The sequence below is a fragment of the Neolamprologus brichardi genome, chromosome 6 (assembly GCF_056152115.1).
Source record: "Neolamprologus brichardi isolate AB-2024 chromosome 6, ASM5615211v1, whole genome shotgun sequence".
NCBI lineage: Eukaryota > Metazoa > Chordata > Actinopteri > Cichliformes > Cichlidae > Neolamprologus > Neolamprologus brichardi.
In genome coordinates this window covers 21,865,601-21,881,554 of record NC_142109.1, presented here as the reverse complement: position 1 = coordinate 21,881,554, position 15,954 = coordinate 21,865,601, and the positions used below count along the sequence as shown (strand labels likewise).

At 39.5% G+C, this 15,954-nt stretch overlaps 2 protein-coding genes across 6 annotated transcripts in view; one reads left to right on the top strand and one right to left on the bottom strand.

Moving 5' to 3' along the window:
* Positions 1-7,838, top strand: part of tnrc6c2 (trinucleotide repeat containing adaptor 6C2) — a 52,863-nt gene extending 45,025 nt beyond the window's left edge. For all 5 annotated transcript variants that reach the window (XM_087841842.1, XM_087841844.1, XM_006787443.3 and 2 more), the window contains one exon: positions 457-7,838. In XM_087841842.1, coding sequence (XP_087697968.1) covers positions 457-805 — 349 coding nt within the window. In that variant the 3' untranslated portion in view covers positions 806-7,838. The remainder of the gene's footprint in view (positions 1-456) is intronic.
* Positions 7,839-9,890: 2,052 nt separating this feature from the next.
* LOC118453970 (uncharacterized) lies at positions 9,891-15,039 on the bottom strand. Its single transcript, XM_035906386.2, has 4 exons — positions 14,909-15,039; positions 13,818-14,171; positions 12,029-12,132; positions 9,891-11,607 (listed from the first exon to the last, which is right to left on the bottom strand). The coding sequence occupies exons 1-4, from the start codon at positions 14,967-14,969 to the stop codon at positions 11,422-11,424; spliced, it is 705 nt and encodes a 234-aa protein (XP_035762279.2). The 5' UTR covers positions 14,970-15,039; the 3' UTR covers positions 9,891-11,421.
* Between the last annotated feature and the right edge of the window lie 915 nt (positions 15,040-15,954).

The following is a 15,954-nucleotide window of genomic DNA, read 5'->3' as shown; positions in this document are numbered from 1 at the left end:
CTTTAGTATCTTTTCTCATGAATAGAACAGTTCAACATTCTCAATAATTCCAAGCAATGTTATTTTTGTGTCTGGGACAGTCACATGGGGGTGGGAAGTCACACCGTGGTCAGATGTATTGCAAAATTACAGAGATTGTTGTGATAATTAGTTCATCATGGGAAAAGAGCAGTGTGGAGACGCGTGTTTAGGCTGCACGCTCGCGTTGTTATTTCTGTGAGTCTCATGAGAGTTCCCTGATTCGGTTTAGCTAATAGCTTGTTGCCATGGAAACAAAATACAAGACTTGTGACCCACTTTTCATTATCAGCAGCATTAAATGTGGTTACAGTGTAATGTTGGCATTAAGCACAAAAACAATTGAATAACATTAAAAGCAATCATCTGTCATGTCTGGTTTGCTCCTGATCGTAAAAACCATTCATATTTTTTTTTCTTCTTCTTCTGTGCGTTAAGGTGCGTGCTCGGAAATACCACAATCCTGGCGGAGTTTGCTGGCGAGGAGGAAGTGAACCGCTTTTTTGCACAAGGCCAGTCGCTGGGGGCAAACACCACGAGCTGGCAGGCCAACCCGGGAACCAATCAAAACCGAATGGGCGGGGCAGCGCAGTCCCACTCAATTGGCCAGTGGAGCAGCAGCACCGGCGGAGGCAAGGCCAGCGGAGGCGACCTGCTGTGGGGCGGTGTGCCTCAGTACTCCAGCCTGTGGGGTCCGCCCAGTGGAGAGGACGCACGCGTGATTGGGAGCCCCACCCCTATTAACACCCTGCTGCCTGGAGATCTGCTGAGTGGGGAGTCCATGTAGGATGATGCCACAACACACTAACCAACCAACCAACTCACCGCCACCATGTCATGTAAGCCATTGGTGGAGGGTGGGGTGGAGTAAGAAAAGAAAAAAAAAAAATCAATGTGAACAGGAGCAAAACCCAAGCAAATCATGTGGTGATAATCAGTATCAATTTGAACTGTTTGAACTGTGAATTGTAAATCAGAAGGTTGGGGTCATTACCACAGACTGCAGACCCCAGTCCTTTTGTTTTACTTTGGTCCCTTTCTCATTTGGTTTGCCGTTTTTTGTTTTTGAGGGAAAACAGCCCTTTTTGTCCTCTTGGTATTTTTTAAAATGCATTATATTAAAAAAAAAAAAACTGAAGTGAGACGCAACACAAAGAAACCTTTTAACTGTTTTATTAGTTTTTCCATAAGTATTCATGGCATTCTGTGGGAGGATTTCTTTTTAGGAGAAGCAATCAAAGCTGCCATCTGAGACTTTCCTTTTCCCTCCTAAAAACAAATAAAAAAAAAATCATCCCAAAATAAGACTTACAACAACCATTCCCAGCATATCCATGGCCAATGATGTTGTTCAAAGACCTTTACTAGTTATGTTAATGTTTGTTTCTCAGCACTAATATTAGCCTTAAGTGCTCTCTGGCCCAGGTCCTTCCCAAGCCGTCTTTGTTTTTTGTTCTTTTTTTTTGTTTTGTAACTGAAGAAAAAGCTGAAATCTTGCACAGTTTCACCTCTGAGCCAGCGAGCGGTACAGGACACAACTGGTGACTGACTTTGTCGCCGGGCAGTAAGAAGGCCTGGCCACGCCACGTGACTGGCACTACCAATCATCTACGTATTATTTTAATTTGTCTTAAAGGGATTGACACAGTTGTTTTTTTGTTGTTTTTGTTTTGTTTTTTTGGTAGGCCTAAATCCAAGCAAAAGTTTTGACACCCATCACAAGGAATAAGCTGAGAGAAGATTATTTGTCAGCCTTGCTGCGTTTGTCCGTTTCCTTATGAATATGTATGTCCGGTGGCACCTAATCATTGACCTCTGTGAGCCCGGATCCTTCTGGTCACCTTTAAAATCGGAACCCAGTTGCTTTCTGGTGCTTTGTTGAATTTTCTAATGACAGATTTGTTATGAAGCCCAGCGGCCTTTATGGTCGGCCAATTTTCGGAGGAAAAAAACCTCAATTCTACTTTCAAGTGACAGTTACATTGTGCAATATACACCATAGACCTTTCTTCCGTCCACAGTCGATGTCCACCGGAGCTGGTTTGTCTAATATTTTTGTTTTCTTGTTTGTCTTTTATGTTTTGAATGTTGCTGATTTCAGCAAAAAGACTTTGGAACTTCAAAAAAAAAAAAAAAAAAACCCACCTTACCCCCATTTTTCAAAACTTGGATTCCCTCCAGACCACCAGTCCCCTTGAAACTGTTGGGAAAATTCTGCAAAGAGGAAGAAGCAGCTGTTGAACTGTGTATGCAGCAAATTGTACTAAAAAGTGACACTGGGGTACACAACAATGCACACTTCCTCTCTGCGTGCCACAGCCACACCCAACAGAGACTGAAACCACAGCGGGATTGGATGGTTCTGGGCATCTGGCACAATACCAAATAAGAGGGGTTTCTCCTAATGCAGTAGACCTACGAGTGTTCCTTGCGTTTGGTACTGTACAAACAGAAGAGACTAAGATTTTTTTTTTGAGTTCTAAGGGTTTTATCATAGCACTTATGAAGAGCAAATCGCTTCAACTGCAATCCAATAAATCAAAAAGGAGCAGCAAAAACGATGAAAACAACACAAAAAAAGTACTGCTCTTTTATGTACTGTATCTATTCCATGGAAACGTGTCTGGCGTTGTTCCTCTGGTAGCAGGCTGAAGGGAAACAAAACTGAACTGTACCATTGGACTTTTGGGGGAAAAAACTTCACTCTTGGTTTTTTCCCCTTTTTTGAACTATATCAACGTGATTATCACTGTTACTCCAAAAATTGTTATCCTTGCTCTCTTTGGAGGCTCTAGACTTTGCAGTGTCAGTGGTCTCTGACACCCGCTGGACAGCCAATCCGGTCAGTCAGTGGTTGAGTCAGAGTGGGGTGAGGTGGGGGAGTGTCCACTGAGTGCCTCTTTGCTGTGGTCCTCTGGATGTCGAGCGGCAGCCCCACAGCGCAGCACTTCCTCCTGGGCTCCACTTGACCGTCTCTCAGTCTGGCGTGAAAAACAGATCCTCCGGGACTGGCCAATCACGGCTCTCTGCCGCACACACGGCATCTCCAACAGGGGCCCACTACCACTCGACCCTGCTGTCATCCTGCCCTCTCCCCCACCTCCCATCTCTCAGTTCTTTGACACAAAGATCACTTTAGCTGGAAGATGTAATAGTCATATTTCTGGAATTTTTGCCAGTGTACTTTGTATTTTTTGGAAAAGATCATTTGACTTTTTTTTTTCCAGTGTGTTATATTGTTATTTTTATCTACATGCAGTGGTCTACAAAGTACTGGCTGCTGAACTAGCCCTTCACTGTTCATATGCAGAAACACTTTGGTCAGAGGTGCCTCTGTATGTTCATCCTGTGTATTGAATGCAAAATGAGGATCAATACTACAGACCGTTAATGATTGTCTATTTGTTTTTAACTGATCATGCTTTCTTCGTTTGACAGTATTCTGTAGTACTTCCAGGTAGTATCTTGAGATGTGTAAGAAAAAAAAAAAGGTGTCTCAGACGGGGATGTGGGTGTTTGCCGCTCCAAGCTGCTCCACCTGCCCGCAGGCTGTCCCCCCTTGCCCTTTGCCTAGCTGCTATGCTATGACCTCCTCTCCTCCTCCTCCTCCACCACAAGAAGACCCAGTAGCCCTCCCCTGACCAGGCACCTACAGGCCCTCATATCTGTTTCTATGCAAAAAGACGAGAGGCTGGGGCCCTTTACAGCACGCCAAAGCTGTCTTGGGAATGAGCACTCCTCCCAGAGCTTGGCATATCCTAACAATTGTCCCCCATGCGCTCCTGTCAGCACTTCAAACTGGCCGCAGTTTCTGTAAAGTCAGGCTCAGCCACCAGAACACTGTCATGTATCTAAAAGTTAGAACACTTTATCAAAAGGTCGGCCTTTCTCTCTGAGCTGAAGACGCTTCTGTCCAGCTTGATCTCAGGGTAGGGGAGTTGATGATACAAAGTATGAGATGCAGCTCTCCGTATCTGTCCTTTCTACTGTGAGAGCAAAGTCTAAAACTTCGAAGGCCATCTGCACGCAGCAGGACGTACAGACCTCATGCCTCGAAACTGAATCCTTATTGTAGGGGGGAAGAGGCTCGCATTGAATCCTCTTCCCAAAAAGATGGCCTCTTGTTATTGTTTGGGGAGACATTATTGCATGTAAAAAGATGCCAATGTATTGTGCCAATATAAATTTGCTGTGTCATACTGTATATTTATAGAGAGCACTTCTGTTCCCTGTTTGGAGGAGCTTCGATGACCTTTGCAGAGGGTGTAGGGGGGGACAGGAGGGATCAAACAAAAGGGCGGCAGCATCACACCCTGAAGCGACTGAGATTTTTTTTTATGCTTTTGTGGGGAATGCCCCAAGCTAAGGAGAAAATCTTTACTCAGTTGGGGGTTCCGGTTTGCTACAGTGCACAGTTGATGATGGGTAATCCCGGGTACATATTTTTTTAAAACCAAAAATGAAATTGCATTTTAACGTCATTTTTATGAAGTTTGACATAAAAATCTTAAAAATGCTAAAAAATCTAAATGGAAAAAAAAAGATCTATAATATGTTAAAAGCTCTGCACTTCTAGCTGAAACGTCTCTGGTCATCAGCCTCTGCTACCAACATCTAAAGGAGCAGAGCGGTGGCTGGGGTGCCTTTTTTTGTGGATGCTGTATTTATCTCGTTTTACGTTTGTGCCCTGCTCAAAGCAGGCCCACTGAACTGTACATTTCCACAGACCCAGGTGGCTTGGGCCCACTGTATCAGCCTCACTCTCTGATTCTGCATCAGCAGGAGCAGAGAGGCACATTTCAAGAGGTACAAAGTCTTAAAAATGAAACAAAAAAACAAAAAAAAAAGCTTAAAAATATATATTAAAAAAAAATAAAAAATAAGAAAACGGGAAAAGGCTACCTTTCAGGACTTGCAGTCCTGCAGCACACAAGCAAAAATCACTATTGCCTGTTTCTGTAACTGCCTTGATCCAAGCTCAGACAGACCCAATAGCCGAGGACCTCCCAGCATCCTGTACTAACTGGAGAACCCTGACAGTGAAGGGGGTTTCCCATGCTGCACCAGCATCGAGAGGCTCTCCTCTCTACAGCTCTGTTCTAGATAGCAGTATATGTATACACTACATATAAATATATATATCTATATATATATATACTGTGAGTACGGTGTGTGGTATCACCTCTTCAGACTTCTTGGATCGTAACCTCTGAAACTTTCATTTTAGTTTGAAAGGTCTTGGTTTAACACAGCTGAAAATGAGCAATATGTATTTTCCCCGCAAATAAGTGAGACAAAGGAAAGAATTTGAGTCGGGTATAAACTGATACTTGACTGATCGAAAGCAAAGTCTTTCTTGTACGGAGTCAGATATGCACGTTCTGGTTTTGATGACATATTACAGTACTATGAAGTGTTTGTACTGTATATGTGTGTTATTTGTTTGTTAATTAGGCTGCCTAAAAGCCCAACCTGAATCACCTGGTTTAATGCATATTTTACCCAGTTGATTAAAAAAAAGAAAAAAAAAAGAAATCACAAACATATCAAAACAAAACAAAACATTGAACAGAAATACTTGAATCATTGAACGCCAATAACATAATGTGAAGTCGGTAATTATTATTTTTTTGTTCTTTCCATCTGACAGGTACACTTAGGGGCTTTTAGAGAACATCAGATGTGTATTGCATTAAGTTACAAATACAAAATCTTTGGAAAAAAAAAACAACAAAGTCATCTTAGATGTGTGCTTGAAAGTCAGATGTTTGTATGAATGTGTGCTCAAGAAACTGTGTGTACAGGGCACGTGGCCTGCTGTTATGTTCCACTCAGTACGTTATATTTTGTGTCTGTTTATATCTTCTTTTTTTCGTTGTTGTTATTGTTGATGATCTGTCAAAAACTATTCTGATAGACGTTGTTATCTTCTAACGTTGCACTGAGTGTCTTCTACCCCTCACTCAGCTAATCGTAGTTAAACGAGTCTAAGTACGGAGGGGCGATGGTGACAATTCATGTGTACATGTTTACTCAAGGACTTTGTTTTTCCATTCTGTAAAAAGTTTATCTACCTTATAGTGGCTTTTATTGTGGAATAATCCAATACAAGGATTATCTTGAGTATTGCACCATTTTGTTCCAATTATATATAAAAAAAAAAAAAATAGGAAAAAAAAATTAAAAAAGAAAAATGTGCAAAAAAAATGACAAAAGAAAAAAAAGAGTAACAAAAAAAACAAACAAAGAACTGTGGCCATAGATAGCTGTAGAAGGACTAGTAATCCCGATTTTAACTTCATGGAGAGACGGAAAGGGATAAAGTGTGGGAGGTGAGTTTGTTATAAGACTCATTTCAGAGGTGCCTATCTTTTCTTTTTTTATTTTGCAAAAGCCACCTGTCGTTTACAAAGCATTTCATTTATCTGAGTTCAAGGAAACAGGAATGTTTTTTGGTTTTGTTTTGTTTTTTGTTTTGTTTTTTAAGGACAAATTTCATCTTCCATCAAATATGGACATGAAAATCTTGCAAAATGAAGATTTATGCTACTTTCAGAACTCTGGGATTGATCAGTGTTGTCATATTTCAATTTTTAATTTCTCTTTTAGTATCGATGGACTATCTCTGTATGTGTTATGTGGTGATTTTATGTTTTCTGTAATACTGCAACGCAGTTTACTCACTATCTTGCACACTCATTAAAAAAAAAACAAAAAAGATGTGGATTTTGTCTCAGGAAGGCCAGGGTTCCAGATACCAACTCCATCATTTCTAGGTTTGATGTTCGTGTGAAAATAAGCAACTGAGAACTATTAAACTCCAAGAAAGCACTGAAGTTTATGAGTTTAACAGAATATAGAGATTACCATTGTTTCTTTAAAACAACAAAAAATGTTCGTAGCAAGTCACATATTTACCAAATAAGACTAAGAATCAACTTTGAGAAAAGTGGAGCGCTTTACATGTGAAATTTGAAGTAGAAATTGCTTTACATTTAAACGCGATCAGTGGTTTGATTGTCATTATGACAGTGACAGGAAAATGCATTTGTATGTTTTGACTTTGAGTTTCCATCCTGTAGTTCAGGAGCACGTGCAAGACACTTTTTGTTTGCTTGTTTTAAAATCATCTCTCCTGCCTGTTAACATGTCAGTTCCTGTGACAGGTATTGAATAGCTGAGAGATTTCTTAACATGTAACAGATGGTTTTCAGAGGCATGTTGAAGAGGAGGAATAAAGCTGGTTTTTAATGGATCATGATCTATGCACAAGTGGGAGGGAGGAGTCCAAACCCTGCTGCTGTACTGCGGGCGTTTGTTGACTCAGACTCTGGGGTTCAGGGTTTGATGGAGGGTTTTCATTTTTTTTGTGTGTGTTTTTTGCTGAAATTTCTTCCACTCCCATCCCACCCATTGTCATCTAATGTTTTAGCAAAATTTTACATTGCGTCGTCATGCTGTGTAATCCTTAACCAATGAGCGCTTATCCTTCTGCTAAAGCACTGTGGGTTGTACTGAGGAAAAAACAAAAAGAAGCCCGTTACTTTTAAGGCTGTCTGTTTTTTTTTTTTTTAAGGGGAGGACGGCGGGTGGGTTGTGGCAGTGGGGGTACTTTGCCTTTGCCTTTCTCTTTACTTTGAAGAAAAAAAAAGTAAAATTGTCTGTAACTGAAATACAAAGTTGTGGCTTTTAATGTTGTTCTTTTTTTCTCCTCATAGAATGTGATTGTTAAAGACATGCACCGAAAAAAAAATGTTTCCATGGATTTATGGAACTTCTTTCGGACTATATTAATAAACTGCAAATTTTCTTGTCTGTTATTTTGTATCTTGTCCTGTTTTTTTTTTTTCTTTGTTTGATTGTATGTTTTTTAATAGTAGAAGGGAAAAAAAGCTTGGGGGGGGGGGCAACTAAAATCAAACTTTTAAAACTGATTTTAGCAGTTTTGATTTTACTTGTGATTCCATACGTGCAGATTTTATGGTCTGGTGAACATTTTTATAATGCTCCAAAGTAACAGCCAAGAGGTATGTTGAAGGTACAATGTGTAAAAATGTCAGCACCTTTAGATTGCAGCCAACTGAATTCTGGTGTCTTACCCCTTCCAATTTAATTGCATAATCCTAGTTACAGTGGCTGCTGTAGGGAAAAGCACACTGTGGTAGTTTTGGTAGTTTATCTGTAGTAAATGCAGGCTGTTAGTCTGCCATCTACCTCAGCTGGCAATGCCAGGTGAAATGCGTGAAAACTAATACAAGTCGCAGAAGCTCACTTCTGCTTTTGATGGTATCCTGAACGTTTGTTAGTAAGCGCTGCTGTTGGCTGGTATTAGTGAAATTTTCTTTGAAGTGGATCTAACATTGGACATTCAATTCAGTTCAGTTAAATTCAATTCTATTTATGTAGCACCAATAACAATAACTTAAAACCAGCTGTTTTAAGTTATTGTCTAGCCCACTTGTCAGCTGTCCAGAGGTGGAAGGGTGGCATGTCTCACAGTAAGTAATAATAATGTTTAGGCATGTTTTGATGTGTTACAGCTCTGATGATGAGGATGAAAATAAGCGTGTACAATTGTTAAATGATCATATATAGTTTGAAAGCAGTTTTTAAAAAAAAAAACAACTTATAAGGTGTACAATAGGTCTATAAGTGGTCGATCTCTTGCTAGATACATAAAACAAGATCAGGCAAAACGTGTCCGTCTCAGCTGCTGTATTTAAAATAGCAGGACAACATAGCAGCTTCCACAAACCGGCGCTCTTGTTTATTTTAAATGGATTCTTTTTCTTTCTTTTTTTTTTTAGCTTATCATCACATCAATTTGTTGTAGCACATAATCACACACTAATCATTGTATAGTTATGAGTACATCATCTTTTTCTATTACATAATCTCAAAAATTACTGTATCTTTAAGATTTTGTTTAATTTTTTTTAATTTTATTATTATTTATTTATTTATTATACCAATAATGCTATCTTAAAACTGTAGAGATGGCTGTAGCTTACGAGGTAGAGCAGGTCATCTACTAATTGGAGGTTTGGTGGTTGTCTGTTCACTCTGATACGTTCATTGGAGTATGGATGTCTGAAAATGTTAGAACTTAGGTGCAGACAAAACATACTTATATGAATAAGTGAATGAGGCATGTTGTTTAAGGCACTATACAAGAACCAGGCCATCTTTGCTTTACAGTATAAAACACTTTGAGATAACTTGTGGTTTGACACCATATAAATAAACTTGATTATTCTTTTCTTAGTTAATTTGGTTCAGTTCTTTACTGAAAGGCAAGGTTGTCAAAGTGATGTAAAATCCTTCAGAACATTTAATTTATGTACAACTTCACGGAGTGTGATGGGTTAGACAGACTCACCAAACATTTTGAGTTCCCAGAGGTGAGCGTTGTACATGAAGTGAAACTAAGACCAAAATAACTCATTGTAACTGGAAACAAACACATTCTAGGCACTACCGCCTCACTTCACTTCTCCTGATCTGAGGAAACCACTGACTGTGTGTTTATAGGGCTGTCTGTGCACACACAGTTAGTTTAGCTGGTGCCAGTATAGCTAAAGCCAGTAAATCTCCAATTACATAACACTCACTAACTGATGACTGCTACCTAACTTAATAGCACCATACAGAGACAAATGTTCATAGCAAAGTATTTTTTAAGTGATAAAACAAAAGAAAAAAGCCCACCTCCACTTGATTTAGCCCAACTGCTATTAAAAAAGAAATCAGGCTTTGGAGTCTCAGAACAAATGTATGATCAAAGGAATAAACAATATTTAAACCTGCAACATTGTAAAAAAAAAAACTGAGACTGCATTTGCTTTAAAATGACTTTAATGCAAACTGCAACACAATGCTCACACAAACAAATCTGGGATAGTAAGTGAAACAGTGGTAGCTACAGTAAATCACAGCAAATAAACACATTTAGAAAACCGTACGATGCAGCATGTAAAAAAATGACATATTAACACATGACACAATTGGTGAGAATTGAGTATTCACCAACCTTGTCCCAACGACGGTAAAATTTCTGATTCGTTGTTAGAATTTCCGTTCATCTCAAGTTTCCTCAATCCTATAAACAGTACAGTTGTGTAGATGAAGTTGCAAAACAATCAAAATCAGCACAACTGCCAAATATTGAGCCACAGCAGTTTCTCATTGTTAACAGGTAATTTGCCATGACTGTTTGCATGAACTATATTTATTATATTTAACTATATTGATGACAACACTAACGGTCATGACAGTTTCAAATTAATGAAAGCAAAACCGATCTTATGGCTTATTGTTAGGCAATGATGCTAGTTTTGAATGTTATGCAACTGCTCGGTTTATAAAGCTGGGAAACCTGCGGTCAACTGAGACTGAAGAAATCAGTTGGATGAGTGATGAAACATTTCTCCCATTTCTCCCTGCAACAAGTAGAGATTTCTATATTTTCTATCTTTTTTCAGAGCTAACTGAAATATAATAATTTTGTGCTGTTCAAAGGTTCAAAGTACTAAGCAGTTTGGTACATTTTGCTTTAGGATAAACTGCTTAGTTTTCTGTGTTGTGGTGATGTCTACAGCCCTCTGTGCTGGACTGGTGCAGGGCCAGGTGTAGTGTTCATTTTAGATGAAACCCTGCCAGATTCAATTCACGTCTGATTATTTTCCATTAACATTTTCTTACTGGTTTCCTTCAAAATGTTACATTGTATTATCGTATGGTTACATTGTAATGCTGGTTCTCTGAGTGAAGAGACTCACTCACATTCCATATGTAACCGCTTACTTCCACCTATACTGGCTAGTCTACTTACTCAAAGAACCAGTGTTACAATGTAACCATGCATTCTTTATTCCTTCTTCCTGTTACATAACCCAAATGTTCAGTTTAACGTGTAAAAAGGTGGGTGAATGCACTACAAGAAAAGTTCAGTATATCTTTGTGTTATCTGTCTTCACAAAACCTAAAAACCTCAGTTAGAGATAACGAGTACTGCAAAACTGATTATCTACTTCCTTTGTCAACTCAGACTTTCTGCTGAGTTGAGTCACCGCACACCAGAACGAAGCCCTTTGACAGATTATTTGTCTGCTAAAACGGATCAACTTACCACCATCTACTCAAATCTGAGACAACTGCTAAGTATCTGGAAAGAATATGTATATTGGGATATGTAACGGAGTGCAGAATAAAATTCAGTAATGTACAGACCATTTAATCACTATGATCCCAGCAAAAGCAGCCAAAGTTATTTTATAATAAGGTAAAAAAAAAAATGTCAGAATACAAGCTGTCTAGCAATATGCAAGAGATTTAAAAGATATAAGATGTACTGAAAAGAATTCTGCACACTAACTGGAGTTCAGTGTTTTTGGACACTCTAGTTTATGATGTTGATGAGAGCACCTCTTGAAATTCATAGGGGTTCCCCAGGTGAAGTTTACTTTGTTGGGAAGCTTCTGTTATTTCCCTCTGATGGGCAGGTGCTTGTGTTTGACTGGGAGGTGTTGCCCCACCCATTTCCTCATAGACATCGGCTTCATGTGACTTCATACTCTGAGATCCTTTGCACTGACAGTCATTGTGAAAAGAGGAGAAAAAAGACAGAATTAACATACACTCACAATTTCCTGTGTTGAAATCAAAATGTATCATTTTCTCTCAATGCAGCATCCTCGGTGGAAATTTAAGAGCAAGTGTTAACCTAACTCAGACATGACTTATAGTTAGAAAAGGTTAGAAAAGTCCTGTGATACCATTTTATTAGCACTCAAATAAACTGAAATAAACTAGCAAGAAGAGGAGGGGGTTTAACTCAAAGGTGCCAACTGGCTGCACAAAGTTTTGAAACCAGTGGGGGTTTCTGTGGTTGGCTGCAGAGGATCTTGACGGCAACAAACAGGCAGTGTAGGTGGAAATACTTGTGACACATTTCCACCTCTTGCCTCGTGTATATATGTATATTCAAAGTGGCACATAAAAAGCTACTCACTTTAGAAATCACCACAAATCCAGTGAAGAGCAGAAGGAGAAAAACCACAGCTGATGACAAAGCGTACACCAGAAAGGAGTAACTGGAGCCACCAAACTGAGGACCTGTAGGCACAAGGTCAAAGCATCATACAAGGAACCAGACAGAGACGTTCAGCACCTCTGACCCTGTGCTAACATCATACTTATTGCACAGTTGGCACAATTCTTGATTGATACTCCAAGTCTCAACACGACACAAACTCCTTCACAAACATTTGACTTGTGAATACGTTACAGATCATTTCTCATTCATTATTGCCATCTGCAAAAATGTAATAACATTAAGAAAAATGGTGAGTGCATCTTTGAACAATTATTGAATGTTTATTTCTTTACAATCCAAAAAGTCTATTGCATTATTTATAATTAGGTTAACTGTCACACATCACTGATACAAAAATCCCTGACTACTGTATACTATTCGAGACAATGAGTCATACATCCCCATTTATATCAGCAGTGTCACCAGACGTATTTGTACAGTTACTTATTTAAGCTGTCTCTCACATGCAACACTGGCTCATTTGATGTCATTTACAGACTTTGTTTCGTCAGTTGTCCACATGCCCACAGACTAACTTGTAAAAAGGCGAACGGTGCTGTTGTAATACAGAGGTTATGTTTTAGAGCCTTTAAGTGCTCCGTAGCACCTGATCTAATCAATGAAAAGTCATCCAGGACCCTCTGGGAACTAAAAAGAGGAGAAGGACTGCCTCTTTAGAGTCATCCCTCCCAAGCCAAGTCTTCCTCCATGTTTGGGGAGGCAGGGGAGCATGGCTGAACCCCAGGCACACATCTCTGTCACCTCCATGTCCGCTGACCTCTGTCCTCAGCTCCATCTCCAGAGGGAAAGGCAAACAACGTGAAGTAACAGACATGGGTACCAACGGTAAGGATTTTTCCTAAACTTTTTAAAAGCGAGGTTTACACTTTAATTCATCTTTTGATATTGTTGCTTTGTGTATGAATCTGGCACCATGTGTTAATGAGCAAATTTATCTTTGATTTCAAATTCTTACGCAAAAAGTTGATAAAAACTGCATCTATGAAAAGAGAAGAAACTTGGGCAACTCAAATATGAAAATCAGACCTGAACTTTCAAGATGTTTGAGACACCGTCTTATGCTTTGTACTCCAAGAGACGGGTACTATAAATCAAATTGGCCAAAAAGAAAGTTGATGCTGGTTGTGTGTAGACCAGTCAGAGTGCCCCTGTCGACTGCTGAAATCACTAAAGCATCATAACTGGACACAATGGAAGAAGGTGACCTGGTCTGATGAATCACGTTTTCATTTACATCACATGGCACTAGGATGAAGTATTCGAAGAAAGCAGAGACGATGTGATGCTTTGGGCAATGTTCTGCTGGGAAACCTTGGGTCATGGCATCCATGAGGATGTTACTTTGACACATGCCACCTGCCTAAGCGGTTTTGCAGACCATGAACAGCTTTTCATGGACATAGTATTCCCTGGTGGCTATGGCTTCTTTCAAAAGGATAAAGTGCCGTTGCCACACAGCAAAAATGGTTTAGGAAAGGCTTGGATGAGGATGAGCACAACAACGAAGCTGACGAGTCGACTTGGTTTGATGTGCTAGACAAACAAGTCCAATTCCCAATACAACAGCACCACATACTTCCTTTGGAAAAGAGTAGAGAGATTTTTGCCTTTATACTCAACAGTTTTGGAAATAAACAAAAAAAAAAAACCCTCTAGTTTGAATAAAAAACAAAATTGCACTCACCAGCACCAACAAGGAGGAAGAATTCCGTCTTTCCACGTATGCGGTCATCTGCAGAGGAAGGATTTTCCACAACAAACTCGCAGTAGTAGCGGTCTGTGTCGCTGGTGTTCAGCTGAGAGATGGTGATATTCACAGAATGAAGGCTCGGGTCTCCACTGACGATAATGCGGCTTTTGTCAGCAGAATTTTTAACTGTAAACTCTTCCTTGGTGTACTTGAACAGCACTTCATCTTCAACCAGCCAGGATCGTTTGAGTGAGACTCCCAGGGGCGCTGGGTAGCTCTGTTCAATCTCACAGGGAAGAACAACGGATTCACCCTCATACTGCTTCAAGAAGTGAATCTCACTGCAAACTTGATGAAAATTTTAAAAAAGGAAAAAAAGAAAGGCATCAAAAACAGAGAAGAACCACACGTGATTTATATTTAGCCCAAATATATTTGTCATTTATCTCTGTTTTAATCTCCTCTCGCTTTTTTATTACTCGTCTGACCTAAGCTAGCTGGGTTCTTAGGCCCTCAGATAGGGTCCTTCTTGTGATTCTACATACAGGGACGAAACTTCACTCAAGAACTTTAGAACAACTTACCACTCATGCTTTGCACCCGTGACTGTGTGGCCTCTTTTGAAAAGTAGCTTAAAACTTTTGTTCAATAGACATTTGGGTTGTGGTTGTGTTTTGTGACCTTTTGCACAGTTTGTGTGTGTTCATTTCGCTTTCCTGAGGGATTTTTACTGATACCTATGCAAAACACTTTGTAACTGTTCCTCATCTTGAAAAGGACTATATAAATAAACTCTCTGTTTACTTACTTAAATACAAAGCGCATTTCCAAAAAAGTTGGTCTTGTGTGTTACAGGAATGGCAGTAATAGCATACATTCAGTACATATAAATAAACAGTAAACAGCAGTGAAAAGTGTATATTCTAACATCATATTATAACAAATGTAAGAGATTATCCACCGGGACTTTTAAAAAGTGGCTTAGCCCAGAAATGATTCAGTGACTTTTCGGTTCAGCCTCACAGAAAAAAGCAAACGATCAAACTGCCAGCCTGAGCTGTGAAAAAAAAAAAAAAAAAACTTACCAAAACCAGTCTGTGTGATGACAAAAGTCCACGAGTAAGCCAGGTACTGAATCCCAGACATCTGGTCCACTACCACAAAGCAGTAAATAAGATCTGGAGAGAATTATGAGATTATAGATGGCAGGACTCATAAATGGACTTCAAAACTAGATTCATTGAAAATGAAACCATGTGAAACTTCATTAGCCCCACCTTCAAACCTCAAGACACAAACAAAAGGAAGTCAAAAAAAGAAAGAAGAGGAAATTCTTTGGGCAGTGGCTGCTTTTTCATTCGCTTTCAGTCCAGTACAGATCATTTTCACTGACCACTAATTCTTTTTTTTTTAAATTTGCTTGTTTGTTTGTTAGCGACTCTGACCTACACTATATTGCAAAAAGTATTCTCTCAGCTTTCTAATTCATTGTATTCATGTGTTCCAGTTACCCCGAAGGCCACAGGTGTATAAAATGAAGCACCTAGGCATGCAGACTGCTTCTACAAACATTTGTGAAACAATGGGTCACTCTCAGGAACTCAGTGAATTCCAGCTTGGAACAGAATTATAACAAAATGGAAGTGATTGGGAACGACAGCACTGCAGCTATGAACAGTTGTAAAGCCACAAAGTGGGGTAAACGGATCCGAGGCAGAAGTTGCCAACTTTCTGCAGAGTCAGTCGCTACAGGGGCTTGTTTTTCAGGAGCTGAGCTCAGCCATAACAAGAGTACTTACAGAGAGCAACCCCTGCACCAAAGGGCAAGCTTTCTCCATGTCCTTTCATGTGATATGTTATACTCGCAGGCCTTGTTTAATGTTGTGAAATTTGATGACTGATAATATAATGTTTTGACTAATTTTCATTTTTGGTGTAACAACCAAAACTGAATTAGCTCGAGCTTCTATAAATATCTACCGTCGCACAAAATTTGATAAAGATTTTATTCAAACAGTAGATCCCACACTTATAACAGAACCAGCCTCAGCTGTCGACTGGTCTGATAAACCTCATTGTGTGGGACTCCAGCAGCTGTTATAAAGTGGGGTGTTTACTAAAGCACAATGGA

Excerpts from the sequence above, each read along its gene's own strand:
- LOC118453970 (XM_035906386.2), bottom strand. The coding sequence starts at position 14,969 with ATGTCTGGGATTCAGTACCTGGCTTACTCGTGGACTTTTGTCATCACA. Across the intron at positions 14,172-14,908 it reads CATCACACAGACTGGTTTTG|TTTGCAGTGAGATTCACTTC; the intron begins GTAAGTTTTTTT and ends ATTTTCATCAAG. Across the intron at positions 11,608-12,028 it reads GATTTGTGGTGATTTCTAAA|TGCAAAGGATCTCAGAGTAT; the intron begins GTGAGTAGCTTT and ends AATGACTGTCAG.